At 37.5% G+C, this 16,104-nt stretch overlaps 2 protein-coding genes across 2 annotated transcripts; both read right to left on the reverse strand.

Moving 5' to 3' along the window:
• Positions 1-1,164: 1,164 nt before the first annotated feature.
• Positions 1,165-12,827, reverse strand: LOC113308358 (proteasome adapter and scaffold protein ECM29-like). Its single transcript, XM_026556826.1, has 29 exons — positions 12,727-12,827; positions 12,499-12,651; positions 11,985-12,049; positions 11,720-11,807; positions 11,545-11,623; positions 11,356-11,464; positions 11,074-11,133; positions 10,850-10,968; positions 9,990-10,371; positions 9,723-9,907; positions 9,514-9,586; positions 9,131-9,281; positions 8,870-9,039; positions 8,361-8,711; positions 7,979-8,146; positions 7,582-7,875; positions 7,151-7,327; positions 6,467-6,730; positions 6,019-6,117; positions 5,681-5,865; positions 4,872-5,207; positions 4,208-4,361; positions 3,983-4,093; positions 3,110-3,277; positions 2,825-2,951; positions 2,158-2,313; positions 1,906-2,018; positions 1,756-1,815; positions 1,165-1,469 (listed from the first exon to the last, which is right to left on the reverse strand). Exons 2-29 carry the CDS (start codon positions 12,575-12,577, stop codon positions 1,290-1,292), a joined length of 4,503 nt encoding a protein of 1,500 aa, XP_026412611.1. The 5' UTR covers positions 12,578-12,651; positions 12,727-12,827; the 3' UTR covers positions 1,165-1,289.
• Positions 12,636-14,358, reverse strand: LOC113312861 (proteasome adapter and scaffold protein ECM29-like). The gene is made up of 5 exons (XM_026561595.1): positions 14,078-14,358; positions 13,215-13,382; positions 12,967-13,049; positions 12,720-12,833; positions 12,636-12,651 (listed from the first exon to the last, which is right to left on the reverse strand). Exons 1-5 carry the CDS (start codon positions 14,261-14,263, stop codon positions 12,636-12,638), a joined length of 567 nt encoding a protein of 188 aa, XP_026417380.1. The 5' UTR covers positions 14,264-14,358.
• Between the last annotated feature and the right edge of the window lie 1,746 nt (positions 14,359-16,104).

The raw sequence follows: 16,104 nt of genomic DNA on the forward strand, positions 1-16,104 counted from the left end.
GATGAATGTTAACAAAAATCGTCTTTCTCAAAGACATCACTGGACCATTATGATACTCCTATTTAAGGCCTAGTTGAGCAAGGTACTCATGTTGTGCTACATGGAAGGGAACATGTTGATAACCATTACTACTGTATCCAAGGATTTTACTCATTACGGCTAAGGTCAAGAGAGAGAAATCATACCTCCACAAGGTATTACCGCTGCTACAAAGATGATCGGTATCGTAACACGGATTAGCGCTACCAGGTATTCTCCATTAACAATTCTTGCATATTTTATCGTGTGATTATCATGAAGTTCAACTATCCTAAATTGCGTTTCTATAAATTAAATCTTATAGCACCCCCTCTGGCATAACCATCAAAATCAGATGGAAAAAACATCACGCCGTGAAATGAGAGTATCCAAGAGTAAATGGCTAATACACGGAATGACGAGCTCCTTAATCATGAGCGAAGCTTTAAAAGTTTTGATTCCTACTCACAGATGAGTTTGGTGAATATGTCGTCAAACATTCAGATCACTTGATCATATGTTTAGGTATTCTTCCAAAATACGACAAAACAAATACTAATACGGTAGCTAAAAATCCGTAAGAAATACCCATAATCAAACCAAGGTTAGATGACGTCAAAATTTGCCAAATGCCCTCCATTGGTGCTGCTAGATCATATTTGCTCTAGCACTGCTAGAGCAAAATCTTTTTCGATTATGTGTGAATGACTTGCACCTGGGTCAGTTATCCACGGAAATAAATCAGATGAAGCCACTGACTTGAAGAAAGTTGCATCTCACACCTTCATCAACCCCAAAGAAGAAGTTAATGCAGCTGCCCTAAGAATTGGGAAGCAGTAAGAAAAGCCAAATCAGCAAAATTAGGTTATTGGCGATCTGGAGAATAGGTCAGACCCAAGATCGGTCCCAAATTCGAATTCAGACAAGGGGAACCGAGGGTTTCGGTTCAACTTCTATTGAGGCCATCAGTCCGACACCCAAATATGCTAAATTTCTTGGTAATGACGAGATTAATATCTTTTCTGGAATTGAAACATTAGCAGTAAGGAGGGAGGGGGAGGGATAATCAGGTTAGATATTCTAATTATTGCTCAAGTATCATAGTAATTAGCACATCTGCATACGAAGCATCAATTGCCTTGTAAATAAACATCATAGTAACTAGCACATCTGCATAGGAAAAATGAGATACTGAAACATCATATAAAATTGAAGCAGTAATAGTTTACAGACAACCTTGACAACCCAAATACTGTACGAGGTATTTTTTCTCAAAGGCTTTCAAGAATTTCAATACATTTCCTTAGCAACGATTTCGCTTGCTCACTCTTTTCCACCTCACGAAGATGAATGAGCTCACCTTTATAACTCACATCTTCACTCTGCATAAGCTGAGCATCTTTATACAACTTGGTTACCTCTAAGAGGCACTCGGAAGCAGCCACATGTACCTGAAGTTGCAGGAACAATATAAAACGAATCAAAAGATAACTAAAGCCAAGTAAGAAACTGAACTTCTACCAAAAACTAGAACTACTTTTTTGGTTTGATTTTATATTTATTCTGGTTATTGTTTGATCATGAGCAGAATTTTTTCAAATTTCTAACTTAGGTGAAAAGACTGAGTTTGTAAGTGAACGATTCAAGAGAACATATAAATCTGGAGTTATGTACAGAAAAATTTGAAATCAACGGATGAGAGTAGCCGACATGTAACATTTGGAATGGAAGACATACCTGGGAAATCTTGACCGTGGTTATACACTCCACTATTTTTGGTGACACACAGTTAAACAACTGAAGATAGGAAATCAAAATGTTAGATGTACCAGCACCTCAGGAGGATAATATAATGCAAAGGAAAGAACAAAATATGCTCTAAATTACCTCTTGAATGACAACAGTGGCTTCTGCATGTAAAGACGTGTCCTGAGAATCGCTGACAACCGAGCGAGTTTTTGAGCAAAGCTGCTTGATAGTCGAGAAAGCTGACATTTTGACTGGTTTCAACAGTTCCATAAATGAAGGCATTAGACGTTAGTACTAAACCAAATTAACAGTAGAAATTGAACAATCAGAAAAACCCTCCCAAACCCTTTCAAAACTGTAAATTAGAGACAAAGATAAAAAAGTATATACCTGTCCATTGCAAATTCGGGGATAAGACAACTAAGAATACATGGATCAAGTTCTTTGTTTGTTCGAGAACATCAGGTAGATGAGCAACGCTGATACAAGATGTAATGCAATCTAGAACTTTATCAAGTGGAGCAGAAACTTCTTCTTCTTTGTCTTCTGCTGTATTTCACGAACATACGACAGTTAGCAATGCAATGGATATACTGCATCCAAAGTGGAAAGGTTAATTGCTACTGTCACATGAACTAGAATTACGGCTTGGGAAAGAACGCCTTACCGCACTGACATTAAGCACTTAATGTAGCAAAGTTGGTTAGATATTTTGCTGTTTAAGACCAAAAACTGACTAAACCACTCGAGGTGAAATAGTAGCTTTAGCTGGCCCAAGATAAACATAATGTACATTTTTCTAATGCGATCATAAATTTTATACTTAGTATGAACTTGTGTTCTCATCGATTATGGATTCTACGTGATTAACGAGAAGTTAGGATTTTCGAAATCAACTTCGCAAATTATGCTATCTCTAATCAAATTATCAACTGTACAGTGAAAAGGTAAAGTTGCATATTCTTTCTTTACTATTATTCTCTCTTGAACAATCAAAAGAATAATAATAATAAAAAAAAGACAGGGAGAAGAAGTACATATCATTGTTTGTACATACCTGCATTACTAGCATCAGTCCCCAAAGATGTTTGCCGAGGTTTGGAGGCGCTTGCTTTAATACACGCCTCAGATAATAATGGAAAAACTATTCCAAAGAAACCTGGGTTCCTGAAGGCTTTTATTACCTAGGAAAATGTAAGGATACAACAAGACATTACATCGTGAGGAAATCAAAAGTAATCCCAGAGCGAAGCAATGAAACTGACTTTAAAGGTGGAAACTTAGAATGTTAAAACGAAAAAATGGATATGGTAGTAAACAAGAGCAAAATAGCTTCTCTGACCTCTTGCAAACACGAGTAAGCTGCTTCACGGTATGTCTTGAGCTTTTTGGTGCATGCAGAGGATACAGCAATTAAAATAGCATTTGGTGCCGTGGGATCTTCAACAGAAATTGACTTGTGGCATGCAGTACAAAGGGCACCAATTGCATGCAAAATAGCTTCTTTTCCCTATTAAGCAGATTTAGCAATAAGGATAAGAAGAAGAAAAACAGAAGGATAACTTAAGGTATACTCTCAGGGGACTCATAATAGGCATGGGCCTGAAAATACCCCAATCAAAATTACTCTGAAGCCTTTCAGAGCTTCTTTTCATCCATGTCGTCCAGAAAATGTGAGGATATTGGATAATGATGATGGTAAGATGAGGCAACAGTTTTTATCTCAAAAGAGTAGAAACGGTTACTTGAGCTAATATTTCCTCAAAGGAAAAAAAAAAAAAACTTTTTACCTTTAGATATAGGTTAGTCAGATGCTACGGTAGATCTTCTAAATGAGTATAATTACTAAGACTTGAAAAATGCAATGGACGGTAAGGAATGATAACCGAGTGACAAATTGATTTATAAAGGCAAGCGAAAGACAACAGATACTTCCTATAAAGCATAAGGTAAGGTAGAACTTGTAGCGTACACATAACTATATTAATGAGCTTCAGAAGTTCATGATGGTTCATTTTATATTATCTTGACGCTTACCTCAAGTTTGAGAGGAAGAATAGGTGACACACATTGAGATTCCCGATCATTAACAAATATAATGTGCAAAAGGAATATGTGGAGAACCGGAAACAACACATGCAATTTAAATAACGTCGTAAATCACATAGCAACATCATAGTAGCAAGAATTTTTGATGAATATGATAGGTTCCTACCTCCCATAAGCGGCCAGGTAATTCTTTTAAAAGAGAAGAAAGCAACGCATGATGATGAGACGAAAGGGATTCGCCCAAAACTTCACTGAGTTTTCTGATTGCCTTGGCTGACTGCAAGAAAAAAGCCGGCACCTTAAGTTTAAAAGATATCACAAACCAAAGGTCCTTGAAATTAACATGCACCAGACAGGGAACAAGTATGAGTTAATAAACAGCAATTATTACATTTTTTTTACTTGCCCATGATGATGACATCATTCCCTTACAAATAAGCGAAACAATTTCAGCCAGGTACAGTTCAAGGGTAACCCTTTCGCTGCTCGTGTTTTCTTCCCACAGCTCCTCAAATAGGCTAGCAACATCTTTATCGTCCTCAAATCTGCATTGGACTTAGCAAATCTTAAGGATGGAAGATGACAACTTCTTTTTATTTTATCGCCCTTTAAGTTTAGGACCCAATAATGTAATTTGGTTGGTTTTGCACTTGGACATGGAGGTTATTTCCTGGGTATTTCAAATGTTATTGAGTGAAAAAAAGACGATCTGTAAACGAGGGAAAATGACATAAGTACGCATAATTTACTGGAAAAATAGTCTGCTCAGTTGTAACTTTATAGAAAATAGTAATGATCAGCTCTAACTTCCTTCCTGATTCCTAATCTTTTCAATGTTACAACAAAACTGATCTAATCGACTACTTGGAGAACATTAAGTGGAGATCAGCAACCAATTTGAAGGTTAAAATAAGCCTCCAGAGGACATCAAGCTCAAAATCCTAAGTTCCAAACCAAAAATAACAGCATTTAAATTTGAAATTTAGATATCGAGTGAAAGCAAGCTCAACAAGGGCCTATCCTGTAGATGATCTTGGCCAGTTTAGTTTTCTCACCTTGCAACAAAATTGACAGGAATAATGGTGGCTCCATAGCCGCTGACAACATCTGCAGCCCGGCTTGCATAGCTCTTCAGCAAAACTGCACACGATATCTGAGAATTCCGATCACCAGTATGCAGTGCTGTAGTGTCCTCAATCAACTTTTGGGCCTGGGAGGAAGCTACGTGCTTCAATAAGATTCCACAAGCACTAGCAAAAGCTCTTTTTGCAGCACCGCTCTTTTCCTCCAGAACAGCTGGAAACAAGACCCTCACTAAGGTGGCAGTATATGCTTTCATATCCATGCCAACCTTTTGAACCAATAAGCTAATAAAGCTAGCAACGCCCACCCTGTAGCAATAACAAAATACAAGTGCTAACTATTAATTATCTTAATAAGGGAACCAGACATTCCAAAAGCCAGTGTTTGAATTTAGCGAAGGACCAATTTCAGGTGAAGTTCCATCAGTTTAGGCAGAAAGCTCTTATTTGATTGTGTCAGGGAGAATATTAACAAATTTGCCTATTCAGAGCAAAAGTGCAGGTAGAAGTGACTCCTATTACTTAGTAAAACTCTTGGGAGATCTCTCATTTAGCTACAGGGGTGCTGACATCAGATGATCCCAATAAACAGGGAAGCCATTTACTATAAATAAGAGGAAGGTAGTTGAACACAACGGTTCATGTCCAGTTGTTCTCTCTTCTATATGAACACCTTACATTTAGCAAGACGCAACAAATACCTTCATATACATCTAGCAAACTTGTACAATATTACAATCACCTAGTGAATTATTAAATTACTTATGAACCCGGGAACAAACCTAGTATTGAGGCCGACCCCAGATCGTACCATCTGGCCAAGTCGCGGAACCAATAGATCCAATGATTCGGTATCAACAACTTTCAGGCATAAATCTAGAGTTTCCCACATGGGAGAGTCTTTTGCTACTGATATCCGCAAATTCTCAAGCTTGTCTGTCTGGATTCCAGCATTCGCTGCATGCAACTAGTTGAACAGAAGAAAGAGAAAAGGAATATAATGAGGAAGAGATAAGATAGTGAACTCTAAGCACCGGTAAAGTTGAGATCCTTAAACAAGTCTCCAGAAAGGTGCCACTGCTATTTATAAGGTAAGAGATTTATATAAAATTAGCCAAACCTCAACATAATTCAGCCTTTGATCTTCTAAACTGGATAAACTCTCTAGCATGCAACAAACTAGATCCGGCAAATGTGGTCGAAGAACAACCCCGGCTCCCTGAAATAAGAAAAATATGATCTATGATAATGAAAAAACACCATTTGTTAACAGATAATTTAAGTGGATGTATCATATGTTATACCATATCAGCGAGAGAGAGAAAAATATAAATTTCATTGTTCAAAAATTACTGGGACGCAAAGGAAGCCAGTGGCTCCATCTTAAAAATGTGCAACAAGAAGGAAGATTTAGGAAGCATGAGAAACAGTTTCTCAAAAACAGTCTACAAGTGCATCTGCATGTGTGCTTATACTCAAATTTGATGTCGTTATATTCAAAATGCCCAAATGTATAATCAAGTTCGCAGCTGGTGTGGGCATCAATTCATGACAAAAGAGGGCCTTACCTTTGACAACTTCATGACAATTCCTACAGATGCCTTCTGTATACTTGCAACTTTACTAGCAATGCCTTCAGACAACATAAACGGCAATGCAATGTCCATCGTTTGCATGGCATCTGCTGTCGGTGTGAGAGAGACATCACATAACCTTATTGTTAGTGAACTTACAGCACGACATAAACTATCGCCGGAATTTCTTACAGTTTCCTTTATGTCATCCATAGCACGAAATGCTGCCGTCCATATTCTTTTCAAATGCTTACCCACCTGCATGAGGAGAGAAAAAATTGTGTTGGATAATTCTTGGAAGCATATATTGTACTTAGCACCCTAGAACATGTACCGGAAAGAAGAAACTTCTGTAACTATCAAGTACAGTAGAAATTCCAAGAAACCATTTACGTTAAGAAAAGGTTGGATAGTAAAAAAAAACGAAGATAATAACAAGAAGCACGGAATAAGAAGGACAATGATACTGCTGCAGAGACGAAAATAAAAGGAAACAGCAGAGCATATCTGTACTTAGGTAGCCAACTTGAACAGTTTTGTGTTAACGACATTATAATGAACTCATAGTGGTGGGTTTTTGTTGTGATAAACACAGTTAGAGTACAGCGTCCATGCATAATTATTACAAGCAGTCTCTTCAATTTAAAATGACCAACAGCTACCTAGAAACTAATTTACCTGGTCAAATTTGCGTCCCTGGATTATATCCGCAAGAGCAAGACATGAAGCCTCTCGTGCACGCCAAAGTCTAGACCCGCATTGTGTCAACAAATCGTCAAAAATAAGGTCTAAATGTTCATCAATTGTTTTCTTTGGATCTGCGACAAGAGACTTCCAGATGTGCCCCATTGCATCCTACAAATATATAAGAATTAGATTACAAAAGAGCACCAAAATATTCAAAAGGAATCAGTAAGGTGAATAGTAACTTGACTAATTCTGTGGAAAATGAAAAGGAGAACACAAAGAAAAAAACGAACTGGCAACACTTTGCAGCTTGTAACACAATTACCCCAAATAAAAGTTAATGCTACTGACTCAGTTGAACCTATTTTTGCAATCTGCAAGGTGTCTCTTGAAAGACAGCATAAAAGCGACAAAATCACTACCTGCACGTTTTTATCAGGATCATACTGATAGCGAACAAGTCTAGGAACTAGCAGACGTAAATGTGGCGCAAGGGCATCCCCAGCTTGTTTTGCAATTTTGGAAAACCCAAAAGCGGCTCCTCTTTTGGAATTCAGCGACGACTGATAATTAGCTAAATCCATAAACTTATAAATTAGATCTGGCTGCCCCATCTCATTAGCAAGGCTACAGAGCTCTTTATATGTGCTAAGTTTTCCTCCACTAAGACTCTCGCCTATAGCCCCCTCTTGAAACACTTCAGAGTCCTCCATCAGCTAAAAACAACAATAACTGCGCTTTTAGATTTGCAAACCAGCCTTGCAATATACACAATTGAAATTGAAAGGTTTCCAATAAAATTTGAAACATAATAAATACCTTGATAGCCCTTTTTCTCTTCCCTGAACCAGTCAAGGTGCCTACAAGAGCATTTACCAAGTCTTTCTTCATGGATGCATCACCAAGTTCGTACACAATACTCATGCCTTGAGAGGCCAAATCCTGTGTTAGATCATTTTGATCACCTAGTAGATGAGAAAAAGCTTCCTGAAAAAATGTGGCAAAGATCGGAATCAGTTTGTCTCAGTGAAAGAAGAACATTTGGTTGTTACAATAAGAAACAGTTGACATAATTGTGATGCCAAGATGAGTGACTAATTCCGCGCATTCTTCATAAGAAAACACTATGTAATGTCAGACAATATAAGGCGGCATCAATATTATCACATTGAACTAAGTTTGAGCAAATGGGACGACAAACCTGAATTTCAGGAAGCAGTTGCTGAATTTTTGGATGCTGTCCACAATACATAGTCAGTGATAATAACCAGACGGCTCCCGAACAACGCTCTTCTTTTCGGCTACTGTATAAAAGCACATCAAAAAGCTTTCGAGTTATTACATCTCTGACCATAACATGGCATTCTTCATTCCCTTCGGCTTCTTCCTTAGAAGCATCAGTTGAAAGATATGATGGTCCATCAACCGTGAGAAACTTCGAATTGAGAGAAAGGGATGTATAATTGGATTTAAGAATCATATCTGCTGTTACAGGCACCCCGCCCCACAAGAACGATAGAGCCTCACCAGCTGCAAAGAGTATGTCCTCAACCTGTGAAACCCAAAAACCTAGTGGGATGAGTTTCTTCTGGATATTAAGTGATGAAATCTTTTCCGACCCTCAAACTAGATATGATTTGTTATGATGACATGGGCAGCTAGATCGTCATAGAGGGTCAGTAGATGAGGAAAATGAACTTAACCACCCACCTTTGATCGAGATAGACTAAATATTAAATCAAGGGCAATCTTTAGAAAAGAAAACGATGTTTCTTTTGCAGAAACATGCCCTAGAGAGACCACAGTTCTCTGGATTGCTTTGATATCCTCTCCAGCGAGTAATTTAGCCAACTTCTCTTGCAAAACCACCAAAATTTCACCTGCAGTAGCTAGATGCGTCACACATTGATGAAACTATACATGCAAATATCAAGCATTCAAATTACTCCATAGCATACATAATGAAATTACCAGAACCAGAGTCCCGAACAAGTGCTGGCATTGGACCACGCAATCCAATATGACCCAGTGCTTGCATTGCAAAGGAAGCCAAAGATGCAGTTTCAGAATGAACCACATCTACCAAGCAATTCAGTGTATTTTGAAGCAAGGATTCTGAAATCTGAACGTAAGGAAATCAGCACAAAAGGTAATGACAAGTCAGCTTCCAGAAAAAAGCAACCAAGAGGACAAATTGTCTTCCACACGGAATATTAAGAGGACTGCAAGTGTACTGATCGGAGAAAATATATATGTAAAAAAACATCTATACATGCTCTTGGCCTGTACAAATAAGTAAATATAAAATCATACATCGATTAGGCCCCTACATTTTTGCTTAATCGGAAACTTACACTGACCGATGCTGACATGCACTCTGCAGAAATAAATCCAATTGCACACAATGCTCCATGGTGATTCTCAAACCTGGCCAGGTTCCATAAGTTTTAAGATTAGAGGAACCTAAATCATTCATTCGCCTGATACTAGAAAAAGTAGTAAAAACTCAAAATCATGTGAAAATTGAAAATTCACACTATACATAAACCCATTTCAAACAAACCTCAAATTTTTTACCCCACTTATTGAGGAGACGAGTTCTGAAATAAGAGCAGATGTTGTCGGTGTAGAAAGAGAAGAACAAGCTATCCCTAGCAATCGTGCTGCAGATTCACGGGTATCAGAGTCCACATGACCCAATAACTTCTTCAGCCACGAAACCTTCTCTGCATAGCGTGATGCGACCATCTGCAGGTAGAAACAACAAATTAGAAGAACGCAACAGACAGAAAGAAACAGAACTGGAAAAAAGAAGATAGCAGAAATAAACCTCTGGCATGCTGGAGGCAACAGAAACCAATCCTTTGGCTGCCGTGGCATGCAACTCAGCAGAGCCTTCAACTGCCATAGCATGTTCCAGTAATAGACACAACTTGTGCATAGATAACTGATACTCAGATGTTCCACGTACAGAACTATCCAGTTCAATATCTGCCTCAAAGGACTTCAACAGAAACCTAATCATAACCACATACATCTTTGATGGAAAAGGGAGTTCGCCTTCCCTCATTTGAGAGGGGTCCAATAACTTCGGCTGCTGATTGCAAATATATTCTAGCATATCCATGGTCTTAGGATATCTAAGGTTGGTAGTTTTGCTTATAGCTTTTCCTTCATCTTTCATAGGAAAGAGACCTTCAAGTGCCATTTCCCTACAAAGTAAGTTAGCCCATCAATAATTAGAAACAAAATCTACAACCTAATAATAAATCCAGATTTATCTCAGTTGGGTCTCCACAATGTCTTGCAAACTAACAGCTATCTCCAACCTTCTCTGAAACAAGACACTTATATAACTCAGGTGACAAATGCTACAGATATCCCGACTTGGTGGAAAACCAATGGAAGACCATTGAGGCGCAATTGTTTAAAACATTAATGAAATTAAATTCATCAGGCAGTACAGTTGAAAAGGAAACTATACGCACAAAAAACATATAATTACAAGTCAGAAAGAAAAAAAAACCTAATTCAGAATTTTCCTGACTAGTTACCATTATAATTTGCAATGTTAACCACTAGCAGAAGCTGTTCCTAGACCACTACGCGTACAAGGTTTAGATGCAAAATGTAGCATAATCACGAAGAAAATAACTGTAAAAGACATCACCGGGACATAAGTGAATAGACCTTATATCCATCTTAGGATCGGCAGCTCCAACCATACAGATGAACCGACTGGGACAATGATCCAGACCGAATAAAGATGTCGCCCACCTAACAGCACAAAAGCGTACTTCACTTTGTTCCTAGAGAACACCAACAAAATAAAGAGGATGGTAAGCAGCAAGAATTATGAATTATATCTCAAAGTTGTCAACTCCTACTGCAACCTAAGCAAAGCAAGTCCTTACCACTTGAGAGTTTTTCAGTAATAGTGTCTCCAGATCCTTCAAGATGGTCGAGGAGGCTCCCTGATTAAAGATAAACAAAAGTGGGGTAAAATTACACCTAAAACAAATTTATGTTAAAAGCAGAAAAGACATGCCCAGTGAGTACATGGGGAGATCAGGTTAGTATTGATAGATAGTTACGCAATGAAATGGCCAGAAGACAAGAACATTAACCTAACAGCACCCCTGAGAAGTTAAGGCATGACAATTGCATGATATATTACGCCTATGTAAAGAATATACCTTATAAGCTATAGCTAAGCAATTGGTTGCTTCCTGAATAGTGAGACGAAGAGACTGATCCTCAATTTTCAAAGCATCAAAAAGCCGAACAGCCATGTCTATCTTATCTCTGAGACAGAAGTGAGGCGTTACCTTAAGAAAACAAAAAGGGTGGCAGTTAATGGGATGTGACAGGTTTATTAAGAATACCTGAAAAGTTGAGGCATACGCTGTGAGAGCAATCCAATTGCTTGAAAGGAAAAGATTTTGACATCCTTAGCAACAACATCTGGATGATGAAAGTTCCATACAACTAATTAAGCTATAATTTTCGAAATTGCTGAGATTGTACAACAAGCATGAGGGTAATACTCTTTTTAAGAACCTGATTCTGTATTGGAATAACCATCAAGGGACCTCAATATCCCATTAAGAATAACAGGGCCCAATAGTTTGAGCTGATCCATAATTGCCTGCACAGATAAATCAAACAATGACATAGTTCATAGTTGCTAGCTTGTGGGAACAGAAGGTATAATAGAATATAATTCAGATTTGGATATACTTTGAGAAGTTCTAACATGTAAAAAGATTAATTTTCTATGCATCCATGAAAGGTAAAATTACAAACCAAAACCACATGTGCTTACATGTTTAAACACCCAGACTGTGAATTCCATCCCTAACTGCTTCAACCTTGAATTTGTCCCATTTCCTATATTCATCCAAAGTTTGAGTTTGTATATAAGATTCTAAAAGCAACGGAAAAAAAGGAAAAGAAAAGAAAGACAACACAGCTAAGAAAGTGATACATAACAGGTGCTTGAGCATATTTTTTGATATGAAACATATTGATACTTTAAAAAAGAGTATATATACTTGCATCATGCTAAAAAATGGTGCAATTATTGCAACACACTTCTAAAAGTACACCCATGCGATGTGATCGTAGGAATGTAAGATAATATAATAGAAATCACATAAGCAAACACCAAAAGTAGATATTAGTTTACGTGTAAACTAATACAACAATATTATGTATAATAACTATAACCAATATACTACCGGATGTTTCAAGAAGTCAAACCTACCCACACTACTGTGTGTGTTCACATGTATGTGTGTGTGAACAAATAAACAAACAAAAACGATGCTTAATTTTACCAAATATGCACCCAAAAATGCACTGCAGAGTGGCTGGAAAAGAATTTGCTGCTTTAATTGAGCGGCAAAATACAGACATTAAGCGAAGTCTCAAAGTAGAGTTCCCAGGAATGACCCTCGCTTCTAGAGCAATACTCTCAACCCCGACAGTACCTGCAAAAACGAATGTTAAAGACCAACCAATTCAAAATAAGTCTATTACAAATCAACATAATATATACCACATACCATTAAATAGCAAAAAGAGTTTGTTTATCAGTTGCGGGTCCTCCAAGTTGGCATCAGCTGCCTTTCTTTTTAAAAGTTCCTCCCCTCTCTTAATGACGGGCTCATAGCTTAAAATTCATCCATAAACCAACATGTCAGTCTAAAGCACTGCACAAAGACATGAGTTAAAAAACATAATATGCAATCCTACTTGCAGAAATAAAGAAGCCAAATAAAGAATATGACTATGACTATGCATACCTGTCTGAACAAGCAGCCAAATAAATAACATAGACAAGTTCAGAAGATAGCTCCAGAGCTTCAACCACGTGCAAGATACCCAACTAATAGAGAAATTAAAAAAAATAAAGTTAACTAACACAACCTGAATATTCTCGTACTGATAATGATCACAGTAGAGAAAGAACACAGACCTAGTTGTTATGAGAATCAATCATCTTAATTGCCGTAGAAAAGTAAACTTCAACTCTTGAGGAAGCAAAACTGACCTCTAAAGACAAGCGATCAAATGCCATCTCAATATATACAATGCAGAAATTCTTCACCATGGGAGCGGCATTAGCTTCTATATACATCTTCCACAATTCTGACACAGGCAAACTAATCTGAAGCTGGTTCTTCACTCGTTTATTCACATGAGTCAATATCTCCATAACCTACAACCTCAAAACTCTCAACAACATGAATGAGCAATTCGAGATCCAACAAACTGAAGAAAAAATCATGCAATTGAAAATTAAATCACAAGATTCACAACACATTCAAATACGTGTTGTTTACATTAAACAAAAGCGCGGCAGAACATGACTCAACCGATTCAAGCTATTTATGCAACAACCAAAACAAGATATACTTAACCAGACGAACTTCTAGCACTTGGTCTTGATTCCACTAAGCTAATTTAAGTCGCGCCATGATTCCACTCAGCTAATTTGGATCGCACTAGGACCACATTTCGCTTATGTTTGAACCCTAAACTCAATAACCAGTAACTGCTGTTACACTACAAAGTAGAATTACGAATCATGAACTAGAGCCTGCAACACACTGACTTGAAATGGTAAGCTTAAATTGAAGACTATCGACAAGCATTAATGAATAGATATTAACCAGTTCTGCCCTAAATTAACTTGATAGACAATTAATTCCGTGTAGTTCACAGCAGAATAAACAGTTGCACTACTAGTTTATCACAAGGGTGAAATTTGAAGTTTGTAATTCTCAAATGATCTCTTCATAATATGTAAACCATACAAGTATGGTTGCCCGTGAACATAAATTTCAACCCAGAAAATCATAATTTGAAGAAAATAGAACCCTACAATGAAACGAATAAGTAATTGAATTGAACCTTTTTCCGAACAGCTGAAGATTGAGAACTAAGTGAAGAAATAGAGTAAGGAAGAAGCTTGAAAAGTAAGTTATCGAGTTTATCATCATCTGTAAAAGCTAAACGTGTTAACATTCGATCCAATATTTCTTCTCTATCTTCATCTGATTTTGCCATTGCTGCTGTTGATGAAGAAGTTTCAGTCATTGTTGGTTTTCCAAGTAGAGTTACTTTTGGGGTTTTCTCTAGTTCTATAGAGACAGAAAATATAGGAGCAGAGCAGTAAACGAAAGCAGATCGGAAATCGCAAGACAATTCGTTGGTTTCGGACCTTCGGCCAGAAAGATATATTTGTAGAAAATGGTTGACCGATAGACGACCGTTTTCTCCTTCTACATACCGTGTTGTAACTTGTAATCCAAGGCCACAATGTGAGACAGGGTTTTATGGAGCTTCCAAGCTCTTCCCAATTTACCTTGGGAAGCGCCTGGGTCCAACGGTGATTTTCTATTTTTATTATAGATTAACAATGGTTGTCTGACTTAGGTGAAAAAACGAATAATTTGTTTTCTGAGAATCGAATAATTATTGTCTATTTACGCTATTTTGACTGGGCAACAGACCAATAAACGAATAATGATTGTCCATATCAATATCTCCTAAAGTGGATGATCATTATTCGTTTCTAGGAAAGGAATAATAGTTGTCCGTTTATCTTGGCTGAAACGGACAACCATTAACCGTTTTACACTTTCTAAACTGACAATCATTGTACGCATACTACATCTTCCCGCAGAGGTTTCAAAGTGAGAGGGAATATAAGCGGGAATTGGGGCTTTAGGCCACGGTTTTTCTTGTTTGGAAAAGGCTAGGAACATTAGTAAGACCCAATTTAATGGAGCTGTTTGGGTAGTACTAAGGCATTTCTTATGGGAATTTGTAAATAACAAAAGTTTTCCAACCACGTGGATGGGAGAATGCGCTTTTTCACTATGAAAAAACTCAATCTGTGACAACTGAAGAGAAGCGTGGCGTAAGTTGGGTCGCACGACACAACCTAAGCTGTCAGTGGGTGAAGTTTTTCGCGTGGTGAGGGTTCTAACCTATGTTAATACTATTATTATTTCAGAAGAGACATACTGATACACGTATTGGCCGACCCTTCCACCACTATGATTGTTACTGATACTTTAAGCGCGTTATTTTAGGACACGTTAGATTACTTTTTAATGACATTCAATGATATAATATCGACTATATAGCTAACTGAGAAATTATTTGCTTGGATCTCACGTTATCTTAGCTTGAATTCAAAGTTACTTAGAGCCTTAAATATCTATAAATAAAGAGACTGTTGCAACGGGATTTTTTAATCCATGACACTTTTGTGTCCTAGCGAAGCTAGAGTCGTCCTTTATAACCTGGGTTTTTCATAGATATGTATTTTTAGGTTACGACTCTGAAGACTTCACTTAGGGATTCGTGAATCCCGGTCATACTATCTTTTTACCTCACAGTTCTTGTATCCGGATTTTGTTCTACTGGTTATTGATGTTCATGGACTTTAGATCAGGAATAGGCTATATGAATCTCAAGCTATCTTAGTGTTGATGGGTAAAAACGATTTACTTAAAGTGTAAAATGGTGGAGTACGCAGATGCTCGATTAAGCAAATCGTTCAAAACCTTTAACAGATACACTACACGAGAGTGCTTTGAGTTCGAGAGATCAATCTGTAAGACTCTGTCCTAAACCAAGAAATAGTCGTTGCAGAAGCAATTATGTCACAAATGAAGGATAAGGGTCGATCTATAAGGGGAAGCTGGGAATATGTTGAGATAAATGGTAATTGATTGATTGTTGATGATGTTGTTGAACTGCTTTGAAGATGATTTCTATGTATTAGACCGAGAGAAAGCTTTTGTGGATGATAATTATAGACTATCATAGTTGAATTTGAATTACGTCAAGTTATGTCATCGGATCATAGGTTGAGGACCTATTTGTAGCAGATGTAGTTAACACATTGATCTTCAGTAAGTGGTGAC

This window comes from Papaver somniferum, chromosome 9 (assembly GCF_003573695.1).
Source record: "Papaver somniferum cultivar HN1 chromosome 9, ASM357369v1, whole genome shotgun sequence".
NCBI lineage: Eukaryota > Viridiplantae > Streptophyta > Magnoliopsida > Ranunculales > Papaveraceae > Papaver > Papaver somniferum.